General features: G+C 43.1%; 1 protein-coding gene across 2 annotated transcripts in view; it reads left to right on the top strand.

Annotated features, from left to right (window-relative positions):
* Positions 1–6,891: 6,891 nt before the first annotated feature.
* ZFAND3 (zinc finger AN1-type containing 3) overlaps positions 6,892–17,825 on the top strand; it is a 328,565-nt gene continuing 317,631 nt past the window's right edge. Inside the window, exon 1 of one of the 2 annotated variants that reach the window (XM_041750953.1) lies at positions 6,892–7,339. Coding sequence is in view for 1 of the 2 variants with exons in the window: in XM_041750952.1 (XP_041606886.1) it covers positions 8,064–8,134 (71 nt within the window). In the remaining variant the exon portion in view is untranslated. Of the gene's footprint in view, positions 7,340–7,963; positions 8,135–17,825 lie in introns of those variants that run through there. The other variant, XM_041750952.1, reaches the window with a different exon arrangement.

The following is a 17,825-nucleotide window of genomic DNA, read 5'->3' as shown; positions in this document are numbered from 1 at the left end:
GAGGATAAGCACCCCTAGAGTAGGGAAACTTTATGTCTCATTCAGCACTGTATCCTTAATGCCTAAAACAGTGCCTAACACATAGTAGGTGCTCAGAAAGTATCTGCTGAATGAATAAATGAATGAATAAGATAAATGAATCAAAAAGAGATACATTAAATGGTTTATCCATATAATAGAGAGGTCAGCAACCATTAAAAATAAATGGATAATAATAATAGTGAATGTTTATTGAGCTTGCACTGTACGCCACATACTCTGCTTAGATTGACTTCATGGATTATATAATTTAACCCTCACAGTAAATTTAGGACATAGGTAGATACTATTATGCATACTCAGGACTTTTCTCACTGAAGTGTACTAAAACCTAACCCAAATTAGCTCAGGAAAAAAAAAAAAGGAATTTATTGGTCCATGTTACTGAAAAGTCCAGACAGTAGTTATGGCCTCAGGCTTGTTGGATTCAAGGACTCAAAATAATGCCTTGATGACTTAGTCTTTCTCTTTCCATCTCTTGTCTTTCTTCTATGTTGGCTTGATTTCCAGCCTGCCTCCACATGGTCACATGGTGAGTCCCTCAGTAGTTTTGGACATATATGTTCCTAAGGACACTTGATCTCAGAAGGTGAGGCTAGCGAGTTAGCTCACAGAGAGCCCTGGTGTTCCCAAAGCCAATATGAATTTCTGTGGCCAGAAGGATGGGGGCTCCCTAACTAAATCTATTATGCAGATATCTCTGAGAAGGCTTGAGAACAGAAGTAGGACCACCAAAGAGAAGCTGGGCAGATGAAAAGCATAGCTCACTACAGATGCCTCCTGTAACAGCTGAAGAAACTGAGGCACAAGCAGGCTAAGTAACTTCCCTAGAGTCTCAGAGCTGGTAGGTGGTAGAAACAGGTATCTTGACTTTGGAGCCCATGATTTTAGTGTGATGGGTTAATAGTATGTGCTAACTTGATTGGGCCATGGGAGTGCCCAGGTATGGAGTTAAACATTTTAGGTGTGTCTGGGAGGTTTTTTCTGGATGAAATTAACATTTGAATCCGTGGATTGAGTAAAGCAGATTTCCCTCCCAATGTGGGCTGGCCCTATTCAACTTGTTAAAGGCCTGAGTAGATCAAAAGGCTGAGCAAGAAAGAATTTACTCTCTGCCTGATGGTCTTTAGTGGAACATCAATCTTCTTTTCAGACTCATACTGGAATTTCTACCATTGGCTCTCCTGGTTTTTAAGCCTCCAGACTGCAGATCTAGGGACTTCTCAGCCTCCATATTTGCATGGAACAATTCCTTACAATGAATTTTATATATATATATATGTATATATATATATATATATACACACACACACACACACACATATATATGTATAAATATGTGTGTGTCCATGTATGTGTGTATATATATATATATATATGCATACATATAATGTAAATAAAGAAATTAAAATAAGCCTCATATATATGGTTATGCAGCTATGCAGCTGATCCTTGAAAAATGGGGGGGCGGTGGTGTGGAGATTAGGAATGCTGACCTCTCCCTATAGTCAAAAATTTGCATTTAACTTTTGACTTCCCCAAAACTTAACTAATCATAGCTTACTATTGACTTACCAATAACATAAACAGTCAATTAACATGTATTTTGTATATCATATGCTGTGTCCTTAAAATAAAGTAAGCTGGAGAAAAGAAAATGCTGTTATGAAAATCGTAAGGAAGAGAAAATACATTTATAGTACTGTACTGCATAAAAAAAAATCCTCATATAAATGGACCTGAATAGTTAAAACCTGTGTCATTCAGGGTCAACCATACTTTATAAAATACATATATATACATATGCTGTATACATATATACATATATGTATACATATACATATACACACATATATATACTATATATCTTTTTTTTAAAATGTAGGCTCCATGCCCAGTACGCAGGGCTTGAATTATGGACCCTGAGCTCAAGACCTGAGCCAAGATCAAGACCTGAGCTGACACCAAGAGCTGAACACTTAACCAACTGAGCCACCCAGGTGCCCCTGCTTTCATATATATCTTAATAGAATATACATATATATCCTATATATCTCCAGAGAACCCTAATAATTTAGCTACAGACAATACTGCAAAGCCAAATGCATGGATGTGGAAGATGTCCATGACATATTTCTTTTTTTTTTTTTTTCATGACATATTTCTAAGTTAAAAATCAGCAGAATGTACTCTGTGTTACGTGACCCATTTATATAACAGTATACAAATGAAAAGCCTGGAAGGCTATATAACAAACTGCTAACAAAGAGTCTCTCTAGGGAGTGGTATTAGGGAGGACTTTTGCTTTCTTATTATTTCAAATTTTTTTTTCCCCCACAAAGGTCAAGTATTTCTGGGAAAAACAGTATTTCCATTCTTGAAAAGAAATTTAAAAGTCAGTAAAATCAAATTTCACACCAAGATGGGTGTGAGCAGCAGGGAAATCAGCAATTGCTTCACGAACATGGGAACATGAGACGTGAAATGGCAGCATTCTCTCCTCCCCTCCCCTCTCCTCTCCATTGCACTCTTCATTTTATTTAATTTATTTTTAGTTTCCTGAGAAGGTCTGGAGATGGTATGCTTGGTTGCTCTTCTTTTCCCTTGGCTCTGAGAGTTTATCCATGCCAAGTGGACCGTAAGTGACTAAAAGAATCAACTGCACATCAGAAAACTGGAGGCCAGAAGTAACCTTAGGGGGGTCTAGTTCAGTGACTTAAAAAAATTCTGTTTTTTTTTTTTTTTTTCCTTTTGGAAAAGCAAGTGCAGAAAGAGAGCAGAAACCAGAATTCTTGCTCTCTGAGAACGTGGTTTGAAAGACACTCATCTAATCTAATCCTATCATTTTCAGAAAGATTTCAGATTTTCTGCTCTTGGCCAGCTATATCATACATTCCTAAGTCTATAGAGGTGACTTGGGTTGCATCTTTTCTGGACTTTAAGAGGCTGAACAATTCCTGAATTAGGTAAACAGGACATGTTGTGACTGGGCAAAGTCACCGCCTTCTTTGCAGGTGAGAGATGCCCCATTTTCTCTTTCCTAGCAGCCCAAGGCCCTTTTTCTTTTTTAGGGTTACTAAACCTGGCTCCCATTCTCCCCAGGGGTCCAGAGTGTTGTATGATTCTCTGTTCCCAGGAGAGGGAACATAAGGAACATAAGAAAGAGGAACTGAGGAAAATAACTTAATGGCAAGGCAAGGAGGCTTTGTTAAACTCATAGAATTAGGGTTGGGATTAGGTCTGAAATTTAGGATTATCTTTTACAGATAATGTTAGGATTAGGATGAAGATGGAGGCTAGGGTTTGGATTGAACATTGGGACTAATACCAAGGTAGAATGAAGGATGATGATGGAAGGTTTGAACTGGGAGTTAAAGCTGTTGGGTAAGAATTAGAGTGTAAGTTGGACGACCATCAATGCTTTCTCTCAGGTCTCCACAAGTGTCTCCTTTCGGCCATCTCTTGCAGTGCTAAGGTCTTTGGACTCAGTATTACCAAGAAAGCAGCCCTTGAGAGCCCCTGCCTGTGAGTACCATAGCTCTTTCCCACACAACCTCACTTGCTCCTTCAAGAGCTCTGCCTGCTGAAGCATTAATGTTATCCTTTATTAGACCCATGTAGATGGCTCCTTTCAGGCCAATGGTGATTGCAAAGTACCCCCAAGAGTCACATCACAGGTTCATCTGGAATGTAATCGACGCTAGGAAATAGTCAAGACAATTATAACATAAGCACTTCTGTCAATTACCCTATACTTTGGTACCCTACTTTGATGATGCCCTGAAATGTTATGTCTTCTCTGAGCTTTCAGCCAACTAAGTGGGCATGTTCAGGAACTGGTTCAAGGACTCTTCTGATAGAAACCTTGGGAACTAAGAGTGAAAAGTTAGCCAAGGAAGCAAGAGGAAGTAAAGTAAATGAAGACTGGTTCTCATTTATACAACTCAGTGTGAGGAGAAGGTTCACAGTGAGTTTCAATGTCTTCTAGGGACGGTGAGAGTGATTAGACAATCTCCCAGGATAGTCCGAATAGGGTGTCAATTCATATATGGGGTTCACATTGATTTTTTTTTAATTCAACAAATATTTATTAATGTCTACCAAATGTGTCCCGGGCGTTGTATGTGGTGAGCAAACCAGACATGATCTTTGGAGAGAAAACACACAAATAAATATTTAATTATAAATCATGATAGGTTCTGCAAAGAAGAATAAAATGGGGCAACATAATTTTGGGGCTGGGGATCAAAGCAAGCTTATTTGAGGGAATGCCGTTTGATTTTTAGGCCTGAAATACTTTAAGTAGGAGTTAATTTGATGGAAAATTTTTGAACATGTCCACTGTTCTTTATACTTTTTGATTTCAGGCTGCAATTTACTCTTTTTTTGGTGTGTGGTAGACACCTTTTAGAATCTTTGCCAAGAACACAACTGACCTTCTTTGTGAATCAAAGGCTACAAGAATGAGCCTCTGGCAGTCATGTTTGCATTACAAAACAGAGACTTGACTGGCCCAAAGCAACTTTATCAAGAATAGACAACCTGACATAAATTTGACCAGTAAGGTTCTTCCCCCTGGTTACTGGGATTCATAGATAACTGATTAATTTCTGCTGGTTCTTGAAGTGAAGCCAGGGAAGCTTGAACAGTCACGTTCTACTGTGTTCCCCAAAAAGCAGTGAAAACACATCTGTAGAGTGACACAGAGACAGGAGAACATGTGACCAGAGAGAAAAAGAGATAATGAGAAACTAGGCTACTTGGTTTCTGTATTTTATTTTTATTTATTTATTTTTTATTTATGATAGTCACACAGAGAGAGAGAGAGGGAGAGACAGAAGCAGGCTCTATGCACCAGGAGCCCAACGTGGGATTCGATCCCGGGTCTCCAGGATCGCGCCCTGGGCCAAAGGCAGGCGCTTAAACCGCTGCACCACCCAGAGATCCCGGCTTCTGTATTTTAGATCCCTCTTCCAGTCCTTCATGAGATCTATTTGCTCTCTGTGTCCTTGGGTTCTTTAAGATTATTTCCTTCAATAAATTACTAATTAATGATTTTTTGCCTGAAGTTTCAGTGGTTTCTGTTCTTTGCAGATGAAAGAGGTTTGACTAAGAAAGACTTCTTATCAGATTAGCTCTTCCATTTAGCAAACGTGGGCTGAGTTGGCTTCCATCCCACAGAGACTTGTGGATCCCACAGGCACACAGATAATGCACAAACATAATGGTATATATAGAAATAAAATACCACTTGGTAATAAAATTAATCTAGGTAATAGCCTCCGAGGGTCTTGTATCCCCACTGGGTTGAGGGTACTCAGCAGCTATTTCTAAGAGCCAAACCTTTTGGAGCTAGGTTTTATGATAAGAGACAAACATGTATATGTCTTGGTCCTATAACAGAGATTATGTGGGTAGAGGAAGGTGGGACCAATTTTGCCTTGTCAGAGGTACGGAAGGTACTGAAGAGAAAACATAGGCCCGAAGGGGCAGTAGGAGTGTGCTGGGCAAGAGAGGGAAAGAGCAGTGGGGCAGAGGGGAATATGGGGCACAAGGCCTTAGAAAACCTTGTGCACATATTGAGTACTTGGAAAATGCTTGTTAAAATGAATAACTGGCAGACAGACAGGTAGGCAAGCAGTCTGGAATTTGACAAACAATCACAGTTTATACTGCATCTTCCTTTTGGTTTTAGGATTTTCTTTTCCATATATAAAGGATCATCAAGATGCCAATAGAGAAAGAATCCCACTTAATCTTCATCTGTTAAACTCAAAGGCTGTAAGTCTTTCATGACTGTGGCAATTTTACGTCAGCTTAAGTGAAGATTTAAGGGCTGTGTGAGCCCAGCGGAAGCTAGGTGTGTTGTACGGTCTCATCCATTCTGTGGATTCTTGACAAAAATATTTATTGAAGGCTTGTGAAAAATCACAAAGTTGAAACTCAGTATTACGAAAACCAGCACTCTCATTTTGGGGTGTGCTGGCTGTAAATGACTTGACTTCTGCAATCAATTGGCAGCATCTCTAAGAGGATGCTAAGCTGTGATCTTTGCTCTTTAGAGGCCAAAGGAGGTGACACACACGTTAACAAGTCCACAGATCACGCACAAACATAACTGTAGCTATAGAAATAAAATAGTAGCATTTGGTAATAACATTGATCTAGGTAATACCCCCTCTGAGGTCTCATATTCCCGCCGAGTTGGGGGTATACAGCAGCTTTTTCTAAGAGCCAGGAAAGCTTCCTGCAAGCAGCTGGCACCTAGACTTTGGCCCACAAGGGTCTCGGCTGTGGGTCGCCTCTCCAGGAGATTATGGTACAAGTTTCCCCCGCGTTGAGATTGGTCATTCACAATCTCCTGCTCACGAACGGCTGGAGCTCAGCATGGGTTCAAGATCAAAGACACGGAGTGCTAAACGCTTATTTTTTAGTGGCTCGAACTTCTTTTGGTTACATCAGTTTTCATCACGGATTCGGCCACAGCGCTCCCCCCAGAAACCAAACCCGTCCACTCTAGAAAAAGAGGCTTTCGGGCGCCCGGGGGGCTCAGCGGTTGAGCATCTGCCTTCGGCTCAGGGCGTGATCCCGGGGTCCTGGGATCCAGTCCCGCATCGGGCTCCCCGCAGGGAGCCTGCTGCTCCCTCTGCCTGGGTCTCTGCCTCTCTCTGTGTCTCATGATTAAAAAAATGAACCTTAAAAAAAAAAAAAAAAAAAAGAGGCTTTCCCTGCCAAGGCACAGGTGGTGGACTCGCGTCTCCGAGGCTGGGGGCACCGACGAGAGGGGAGGGGCGCGGGACGGGACGGAGACGCTGCCCTCCCGCCCTTCCTGGGGCGGGGGAGGGGAAGGAAGGGGGAGGGGGGGAGGAGGGACGTTTCCCAGAAGTTCCTTCCAGCCAAGAGGAGACCAGTTGTCTGGGTGGAACTGAAGAGTGGGTCGGGTGCCGGGCCACTGGGAAGAGAGAGACTCCTAGGGGACTGGCAGTTAGCGGAGAAGAGGCCCCGCAGCAGCCAGTTCCGGGCCCTCCCTGCAGGCAAGGACCCCCACGGCCCTGCAAAACGCGAGACCCACTTCCGGGTTTGGAAGCGCTCCCTCCTGGCCCCTCCCACACGCGGTTACGGGGTCTCCGGGCGCATGCGCAGCACTCGTCCGCCGCTCCGGGACCGGCCCGACTTACCCTAAACAACTAATCTGCTCCTCCCCCTCCCGCTTGGGCCGTACCATTCGTTTTTTTTGGGGGGGAGGCAACGCGCCTCAGAGTAGTCAGAAGCCTGCTCCCCTTCTTCCGACGGGGAGAAGGTAAGTTCGCCTCAGATTTTAAAAGTTCCGAGAATACGGGAGCCTCAGAGGCCCGTCGCCGAGTGATAGCCCGACGCTCTCGGCTCAGCGCAGAGCCCAGTAGTCTTCCTTTGAGGAGCTGAACAAAGTGGCACGCCCGGATCCCAGCTGATCAGCTGCTGGGCTTTGGCGGCGGCTCCCCCGGGCGAGACCATTGTGACTCCTTGGGAGGGGTGCGTGAGGAGGGGAGGGGGCGGAGCGGCCATTGTCCGGTCAGCGCAGCCTCCGGGGGAGGGGAGAGTGACGGAGCGAGCGGGTCCCAGGGCTTCCCAGCGGCCGCTGCTACGCCAGAGCCGGCGGGGGCCTCAGGTGCGTCCCGGCGCCGCCGCACGGGACACCGCTCTGGCTGCGAGCGGCGGTGGGAGCCGCCGAGGGCGCCGGGTCTCCCCTGGTCCCCCGCACGCCCCTCCTCCTCGGCTCCCCTCCCTCTCCTCTCCGCGCCTCCCCCGGCCCCCCCGTCTCTGCAGGCCGAGTGGTGCGGCCCGCCTCCAGCTGACCGGCCTGGAATCCCGGCTCGGAGCCCCGGACTCGCGCCCGCCCGCGCGCCCGCTCCCTCCCCCTCCCCCCGCCCCGAGCCCCCCGCCGCCGCCGCCGCCGCCGCCGCCGCCGCCTCCTTCGAGCGGGGCCCGGGCCCAGCCGCCGCCGCCGCCGCCGCCGCCGCCGAGCTCCGCCGCCGCCGAGCACCATGGGAGACGCCGGGAGCGAGCGCAGCAAAGCGCCCAGCCTGCCGCCTCGCTGTCCCTGCGGCTTCTGGGGGTAAGTGTCCGGCCGGGTGGGGGGCGGGGGCGGGGGCCGGGGCCGGGGGCGCGAGCGCGGGCGCGGGGGCTGCCGGCCAGGCCTCGGGGCGGCGGGAGGCCGGAACCCTGGGGGCTGGGCCCGAGCCGGGCCTGCTGGGAGGGGGCAGGGGCCGCGTCTCGGGGAGGGGCGCTGGGTGGGGAGCCGGAGGTGGGCAGAGGAGGCCCTGCCCGGGGTGCACTGCCACCCTCCGGGACCCTCCTGCCTGGGGTTTGGGCCCGCCGGGGCCGCCCGGGCCGCGGGGGAGGGGGGCAGGGCAGCAGGAAGGGATGAGGGGGCGGTGTTGGCACCTCCGGGTGGAGCTGGGGTGCCCCTCTCCCTTGGCATGTGGAGGCGGCCAGCCCTCCCTCCCCGCCTTGGTAGGAGTTGGTGCCCAGGCACCAGGAGGGTATTTCCTCTGACTTTTTCACCTCCTCCCCCTCCCGGTCCCCCAGAGGCTTGCATCATCACTTCCTAAATTATATCCCAGTGCCCTATTTGCTTTTAGGAAGCTGTTCACACGTCACCCATTAAAAAAAAAAAAAAAATCCAGCCCGGAACCCAGGCTGGGGTAAAGTTATAAGATTGTGGAGGTCTCACCTTTATTTCAAACACGTTTCAGAAGATTTGTAAAATTTCCTTGTCAAACCCCCCCCAAAAAAACAAAAAATAAAACTCAAGGCAGCCTGGCTTGGGAACGTGAGAGCCAGTTTGCTCAATTGGCTCAGATTCCTCTCTCCCTCCTTTTTTTTTTTTTCTTTCTTTTTTTTTTTGATGATAAAAATATTCACATTGGCCAGCCTGCATTATTACTTAGCCATCTTGTGTTAGAGTGAAAAAATATGAGGTGGGAAATCAACTTTTCCACCACCTATAGTTATATTTTAAATTCTCCTCGTAGGGCTTGAGTTTCATGAATTACCGCCCCTCTTACCTAACAGGTGCCTCCATCTTACCTTACAATTCTAATTGTATTGTAAGGAAACCAGAGACTTTAAAGGAATTTTGTGATTGAGCCCCCCTTTTTAAAAAATTTTTCCAAAGACCTAGTATATTTCAAGGTGCATATAGGCAGTAAGGAAATGGTTATTTCTGAGAACATCTTGGGAAAATGTATTGAACTATTTTATTTTTGCTACTTCTCAGATAGCCCAGGTACAGATTAATTAAGTCTGATTTTGGGGAGTGCAGAGAAAAATTAGAAAGTGGATCTTAATGTAGTTTTCTGTGGAATTTGCCCGATTCAAGGTGGTGACAAAGAAATAGATCGTCATTTTCTCATCTTTCTGCCTTTTCTTTCTCAGTAATTCCTGATGGAAAGACGTTATCAAAAATAAGTTATGGTATTACCAAAAGTTCTGAAGATGTGAAAATATTTTAGGTTTTATAGCCTTCCTAATAAGTGGACTGTCTGCTAAGCACTTTCAGGGACAGTCTCATTCCCACAGAATTTTAGATCCATTATCTCTATGGATGAGGAAGTTGAGGCTTAAGGGGGTGGATAGCTTGCCCCTTGCTTACAGGGAGCTTAGGGTGGAGCTGGTGAGCTCTTCAGAGTGCTTAGTACCATCACGTTTATGACATCAGTCTGCTGCTCTGGAAAAATCTGGAGTCACAAGCCTCTGATTGTAACTCATAAGAAGACATGTGGCTCAAAGAAAGTAGCTGCCAGTGGCAACTAATGCCCAGGATGTATCAGAGGCTTGTTTCCTGGCAACCTGTTTATGTCCTTGGGACTATTATCGTGAGTGGAACCCTTATTGAAAGACTTAGAGCAAGATGTAGAAACTAAGGAAACGGAATAGCCTTTTACTATTAGCTAGCAGAGTTCTGAATGATGCCAAGAAAGTTTGATACGTGCAGGGAGGCATAGTTAAATCCATACCATACTCGACCCATAAGCAATCAGGCCTGCTTCTTTGAGGGTCTCAGTCAGGCCCTTTTTATGAACTGCAGTTTGCCTAATAGGAGTTGTGAGCACAAAACTAATATTTTTATGTTGAGAAGTGTTCTTCTTTTTTTAAATGTGTAACGCTTTAACCTTTTCAAAAGCAGTTTGTGGGTAGCTGTGTAATTTGCATTTTATACCAAAGTGTCACGATATTGCTGCCTAGTTTTATCATAACTGGCTTTGAGCATGTGTGTTCCTTAGTGTATGGGTCACTTCCATACTATGTTCATTAAGTAAACTTGAATATATTCAATAGATAATTGAGTGCCTGTGATATAATGGTGGACAAGGGGGCACTGGCCCCATCTGGGGACAGAGGGCATATGGAAGTAAAGTGACAGAATATTGTGTGTTAGCATTGGTACAGGGTACTATGGGAGGGGCACTTAGCCTAGTTGACGTGGAGGTAGAGGAAAGTAGCCTGGAGGAAGTGGCACTAGCCTACACCTGCCGGAAGGATAGGAGAGAATGGAAATAGAAGAGTTTCTTTCAGGCGGAGGGAAGAGCATGGGTGAAGGCCTGGAAAAGAGAAAGAGCACTCTACATTTCAGGAACCAAAAATTCATTGGGGTGGATTGGTAGATTGTGAGGGGGGATCGGCTAGAGATGGTGAGAGCAATTGGTGATGGAGGGCTCTGTAGGTAAGGCCTAGGTCTTTGGACTTTTATCTTGAGTTCATTTACTAAGGAACTATGGAAGAACCTTGAGCAGATAGTGATGGGACTTTCTTTAATGTAGAAGATCGGATAGTGTTGAGAGTGGGTATGATTGTATCAGTGTGATGTTTTTTATGTTCATGTGGTGTTGCCAGAGGTACAGAAGTCTTGTCTGGAAGAGTAACCCAGAATAGGGATGATTATGTGTAGTAGCCAGGGAGAATGGAAAGACCTAGGTAGATGTGAAAGCAGTTCAGGGGCTATCTTTTGCCTTTTCCTTTGATGAAAATGAAGGTGAGTGTGTTACCTGAAAACTTTAGTCAGCATTGCAGTCTGTGGAAGCCGTAGGTCTCTAAAATCAGCTAACCACGGTCCACACCCAGATCTTTGCAGAGGAGCCTCTCAGCAGAATGTTCTGGCATTATAGTAGACTAAAGGCAGTTCCTTAGGATTGCTCTTCTCTTTAATGACTTGGGCTGCTGGACTGGCTGCCTGGCATTGTCCAGTCAGGACACCAGGGGCTTGGTTAAATAGAACTGTGAGGTCTTGCTTGTTGGAATGTAATTAGAAAGTGGAATGACAGGAGCATACAGTGCAAATGTGAGAGTGCTTGAACAAGTAAAGTTTCTGCTTCTCCTCTCTCCTCCTCTTGGTTTATATTGTATAATTGTGTGCAGGTCATTAAGTTACTATTTTATAGAGACCATCTCTCCACTGGGAAATGTTGCTACCTTGGAAATTGTTGAAGATTTACCTCTTTATAAAAGTTGGAAGGTGTTTGCATGGTGTATACAATGTTTTTTATTTATTTATTTATTTATTTTTTTTAATTTACTTATGATAGAGAGGGAGAGAGAGAGAGGCAGAGACACAGGCAGAGGGAGAAGCAGGCCCCATGCACCAGGAGCCCGGCGTGGGATTCGATCCCGGGTGTCCAGGATCGCGCCCTGGGCCAAAGGCAGGCGCCAAACTGCTGCGCCACCCAGGGATCCCTACAATGTTTTTATAGTTAATGATAATAAACAGTTTTTTTTTCTCAGATATGTACTTACAACTTTTAGTGAAATGGGAGCATTTTCTTGGCTCATTTTTAGGCATTCTGTAATCATGGGAAAAACATACTAGTTTGTAATAGTCAACTCTGGAGTAAAATAGTATTTAAGTTGAAATGTATTCATACACAAAAGCCCTTTAAACTACACAGATATTATTAGTTGAAGTTACATATTACATTATTTAGACATTTAAAATGTACTGATACATGTAAATTCACAGATATTTTCAAAAGTTGTTGAAAGAGCAGACAATATTCCAAAAAAGAGAGAAAGAAGACTAAGACACTAATATGCTGAATATATTGCGGGATAAATAAAAAAGGATAATTAGGGGAAAGATGGATTTCTTAAAAAAATCTATATTAAGTATAAAAATCCAATCATTGATATTTAGCTCTTATAATTGGAGACAATCTCTATTGTAATATATGGAAACTTTGGAAACTACTATTTCTTTATTTTTTAAAAAATATTTTATTTTTGTTTATTCATGGGAGACACAGAGAGAGACACAGAAACATAAGCAGAGGGAGAAGCAGGCTTCCTGCAGGGAGCCCGAAATGGGACTCGATCTCGGGACCCCCTGGATCACACCCTGGGCTGAAGGCAGGCACTAAACTGCTGAGCCATCCATGATCCCACTTTCATAAATAATTTTAAAGTATAGTTGACATAAATGTTTAGTCTCATATTTAGGGCATAATGGAGTATTTAAATATGGAATTTATTTGGTAAACTATTCATTGTTTTTGATAAAAAATAAGCTCTTGTGTCATAAATATTATATGGATACAGTTTTTTAGAGAAATAGATAATATCAAAGGTATTTTATCTTTGTGGTCTATTCTGTTGAAGCATTTTATTCACTAACTATATCTGCTAGATAAAAATAAATAAATTTTTAAAAATGGTGCTAGGCAGAGATCAAGAGTAATGTCACTAACTGTATTCCATTCCTAAAGATGTTACTAGTAGAAAGTTGAAAATATAAGATGATTTGTTTTATTCCATTTTACTTTTGGGAATCACAAAGTATTGACTAGTTAACTTAAATAGAATCACTATATATTTTTTTCCTCCCTCTGAGCCCAGGCCTTTGGAATTGATGTAGAACTCTGTTTCTGTCACTTTGTGAGTCATCTGGCTAGTGTGCTTGGCTCCGAACAGTGTGTGGCCCTGGATTCTTCGGTCTCAGACTCCCAATTAGAACATGCTGCCACACTTTAACCAACTTAACCTGGGCTTTCAAGTTCAAGTGAACACAGCATGAATTACTAGTTAATCAGTAGAATGTTTATTCCAGTGATGTCACTAATTATCCCTTGATTATAAAGTCCCCTTAAACAGTCCCTTAAAAACAGAACCGCTCATTTGTGCAGTTTTACTTTGCGTCTTTGAGTATTGTGCACACCTGAAGATGCGACATGATGTAATGAAGTATTCACCGTCTGTATGTTTATCTACTTGCCCCATTTTCCTGATTACATTTGGGTATTCAGAAAACATAAAATTTGTCCCATTGATGTGATGGAACACAGGGAGATAATTTTTAAAAAAGATTTTTCTTTGAGAGAGAGCATATGAGCACAAACAGTTTTTGGGGGTGAGGAGGCAGAGGGAGAAGCAGACCCCCCTCTCCCCCACACTGAGCAGGGAGCAGGATGTAGGGTTCAATCCTAGGACTCTGGGATCATGACTTGAGCCAAAGGCAGATACTTAACGACTGAGCCACCTAGGCCCCATTTTCTTTCTTTTCTTCTTTTCTTTTCTTTCTTTCTTTCTTTCTTTCTTTCTTTCTTTCTTTCTTTCTTTCTTTCTTTCCTTCCTTCCTTCCTTCCTTCCTTCCTTCCTTCCTTCCTTCTTTCTTTTTCTTTTCCTTCTTTTCTTTCTTCCTAAGAAACCATGGTCTTTGTTTTATACTGGTTTGAGGCGATAGCTTTTTAGAGTCAGATCCAGTTAACATACAGGACATATAACTCTCTTGGTATTATTCTTTTCTCCCATTCACCCTGCTTCTGCCTAAAACGGAGAACTCAGTACTGAAAAGTTTTGACTAAAAATCTCTTAATCCTTAATGGTATTAAACTTAACATTAGTTTTCATCGACTAACCTTTATCTAGACACAGAAATCAGAGGGCTGTCTTTTTTTTTTTTTTTTAGATTTATTTATTTAGAGAGAACACAAGAGCTCGAGCAAGAGCATGAGTGGGAGGGGCAGAGGAAGAGGGAGAAAGAATTTCAAGCAGACTCTGCCTGTGCGTGGAGGTGGAGCCCGGCACAGGGCCCTATCTCATGACCCTGAGATCCCAACCTGAGCTGAAAACAAGAGTTAGGACACTTGCTTAACTGCACCACTCAGGTGCCCTGGGCTAAGAATCTTTTGAAATGAGTAAAGTTATTGAAAAAAAAAAAAAAAACAACAAACCGAGCATGTTAGATATTATTTACCAAGAACAGAGTACTAAGACTGTGAGAACTAATATAATTTGGATTTTTATTAGATCATAAAAGGGTTGTGTGTGTGCAAATTGATTCAGAGTTTCAGAATCCTGTAATCATAAATAAAGATTGAGGTTAAACATTCTTTTTTCTTTTTGAAGGAAGGTAAAGCTTGGTATCTCAACAAAGCCATGCATAGGAGGTGACTGGTCACAACCCAATACTTGTATAATTTTAATGAAACTCTTGAAAAATTGTCTAGATTGAAGCTTGTTGGGTGTTGTGGGACTTGTGTCTGAGTGGTTTGTAAAACACTCCAGCTGGGTGGGTGACACTAATATCACTCGGTTCTGCTAGAGACTCTGAGAACCAGACTGATCATGTTCTGGACTCGGTTTCTGTATAACAGGATTAGGTTGGTGAATGAGATATTTTAGAAGAAGAAATTTACTGTGTGTGTTAAATGCAGTAGAGACGTTAGCAACTTTGTTTTAAAAACCAAAATCTAAGAACATATTCTAGAATTGTGCTTGGCCGTATGGTAGCCACTAGCTACGTATAACAATTTAAATTCATACTAATTAAAATAAAACATTCATTTCTTCAGTTACGCTATCTACATGTTAAGTATTACTAGCTCAGTAGTTAACCTTTTGAGGAACACAGATATAGAATAGTTTATCCTCCCAGAAGGTTCTTCTGGACAGTGTTGACAGAAGAACACTGTTGAAGAACCTGTTGACCTGATAGACAACCAGGATTTTCAAGGCAATTTTTTTTTGTTGTTGAGATCTAATTGACATTCAAGCCTATTTTCTTATGAGTTCTTGAGACCCCTGTTTTCTTGTCTTTTGAAAATGAGAGACTTGTTTAATTTACCTCTAAGTTTTTTTCCAGCTCTAACATTTTATTTCCATTGGGGGAAGCAATGCTGTTGTTAGTTCAGATTACTGGAACGTGTTCCTTTGATCAGTTTTGAGGATTAAGGTGTCACTACCAGTTAGTCCATAATTTCCATATATTATTTTTCATCTTACCTTTTTTTTTAAGATTTTATTCTTAGAGCAAGAGAGAGGCAGAGATACAGGCAGAGGGAGAAGCAGGCACCATGCAGGGAGCCTGATGTGGAACTGGATCCCAGGTCTCCAGGATCATACCCTGGGCTGCAGGCGGCACTAAACCGCTGCGCCACCGGGGCTGCCCAGTGAGAGACTTTTTGAAAGATATTCACCGTTGGACTATGACTTTTGTGGAGGAATAATATTTGTTTTTTACAAATGTAAGTCTCATATGGCAGCTTTTGGCATGTGATTGGGGGGGATATGTGCATTGGATTTTCCGATAAATTCAAGTTCCCGTGTACAGAGGAAAGTGGAATGTATTGGAATATCCAGCAGCAGTGGACAGAACAACTGTGATGCACCAGGCTGAGGGAATGGTACAAGTTGAATGAAAATGCCGTGTCATCTTTGAGACCAGGGTGCAGAGCTACAAACAGTGCTGGACATCTGAAGTTGTGGCTGCAGCTGTTGACCAGAGGAAGGAAGAATGCAGTAGGAAGGTGCAGTACTAGATTATTGCATCTATTCATTCAGCATACCAGATGTCTAGTATCATAGGCAGGTGTGATTAGGGCAGAAGAGTGTCCTGGGAGAGGTTATTGATGCAGCTTCCTATCACCATGGCTGTGGGTGGTTGGTAGGAATGGGAGCAGACCACACCATACCATTTTGTGTTTTTAATTTGTAGACAGGCTCTATTTAGACTCACTGCCGCCTCAGTAATGACCTGGCAAAGAGTGAGGTTGGTGATGTACTTGGGACCTTTTGGGGAGTGCCTTTTCTCATTTCTTTTTGCTAAAGTGGAATGGTATGGAGTAACAGCTGTCTTGTCCATGTCTTGGACTCTTAACAGACTGGTAAGTTGAAGTGCATTTATATAAATCACACTCAGCCACACTTCCTGGAAGGAGAAGTATTCTGACCATTCAAAAATATCACAAATACTCTTCCCACAGTCAGGTTCTTGTGCCAGACATTTGATTTTCTCTTGTGTGTCTATGTTGGTAGAATTTCTGAACACAGAATGAGGTGTCTATAGTTTATGGTAGCTGGAAGAATGGGGGCAAGAATTTGGAGAACATAGATTGGGTGGAGGGCTTTGCTGAGCATGTCTGTGCTTTCAAAGTCTGCCTATTTCAGGTCATTGTTTTTCAGTTTTCAACCCTTTCTAGAGTACCTTATATAAATAGATGTGGTGGCAAGTTATGGCCTGAAACATGTTTTTTAAATGTAACGAATGAGATACAAAGTAGATTAAACAATACAGTCATTTTTTAGACTGGCCAGAAATATATTAACCAGCAAAAGATAATAAAAAATAAGCTGGAAATGGGAAAAGGTATAATATATTTCAGTGTAAATTGTTTCTAGATTTACGATTTCTAGGTTTTTGTGCTTGGGGAGACTTGGATGGTTGGTATTACTTCTTCAGTTGCCACTGAAATCCAGAAAACCAGGTTTTTCAAGTGTTTGTGTTTGCCTATGAAACTTTGTACGTGTATGTAAAATCTTCACAGTATATGGTTTTATGTAGTTTGCTTTTCCTTTTCTCTTTTAAAATAACAAAGCTGTGCTATTCACTTTTAAAAATAAAGGAGTGTTCTTGATGTTGATCTTAGAAATGTTTGCTTAGGGGAACTTTTGTTGATTGGGGCACATGCTTATGTAATCTTTGAGGCTTGTATTCCTTGTTTCTGTGGATAAGTCACCGTTAATTAGCTCCCTATGTCATCCATGTCACCTTCTCCCTATCCCCCCACCCCCACCCCACTGCCAGTGAGAGGTGCTCAAACCATGCATTTTATTTGTAAGGCTAATCTTTTTTTTCAGTGCATATTGGGTAGGATCTAATTAAGGAATGGTTGCTGTGACATAAATGATACAATCTTGAGTAAAGGTATGGAGATTGCGTGGTATATATGTGAATCTCTTGGATTCATGGATTAATTTAGAAAATGATAGGCATAGTAAAACGTGTTCTGTGGAAGTGTGTGTCTCTAAAGACTGCATTTTCTTACTCTTGATTTTAAACTGGATAGTGACTATGTATTCTAATCTCTTAGTTGAAAGCCCCTTAGATTTATATGAATAGTTTTCATTACTTACATTGTATGTTGTTTTGATTGGAGCTAGAGACTAGGAAGAATGGACCGTGTTGGTTTTGTGTTTAAATTTGGGGTGCAAAAAAGTCACCAGACAGATCTGTATAACACTAGATTTGGGGGTGAGTTGGAAGAGGAAGGACACAGAAGGTGGTCAAGGGAAAGACGAGTGTGAGGGGGATGAAGAAAGGGAAATGTGGATGGAAGTGGAGTGATGGTAGTTAGGAGTGAAGATGCGTTGCGGTCACTAGTTTCTAGTCAAAATATGAGAGGTGGCTGCATCTGTAAAGAAACTAATGTGAACAGGTGGGGGCTGGGATTAAAGAAAACATGCTGTCTTCTCCTGAAGTGAAGGGTGTGAGTCCCCTAGGTTCTTGCAGGGTAGTGCAAAAGATCATAGGATACGAG

Source organism: Vulpes lagopus, chromosome 1, assembly GCF_018345385.1.
Source record: "Vulpes lagopus strain Blue_001 chromosome 1, ASM1834538v1, whole genome shotgun sequence".
Lineage (NCBI taxonomy): Eukaryota > Metazoa > Chordata > Mammalia > Carnivora > Canidae > Vulpes > Vulpes lagopus.
This window is presented reverse-complemented; position numbering and strand designations above follow the sequence as displayed.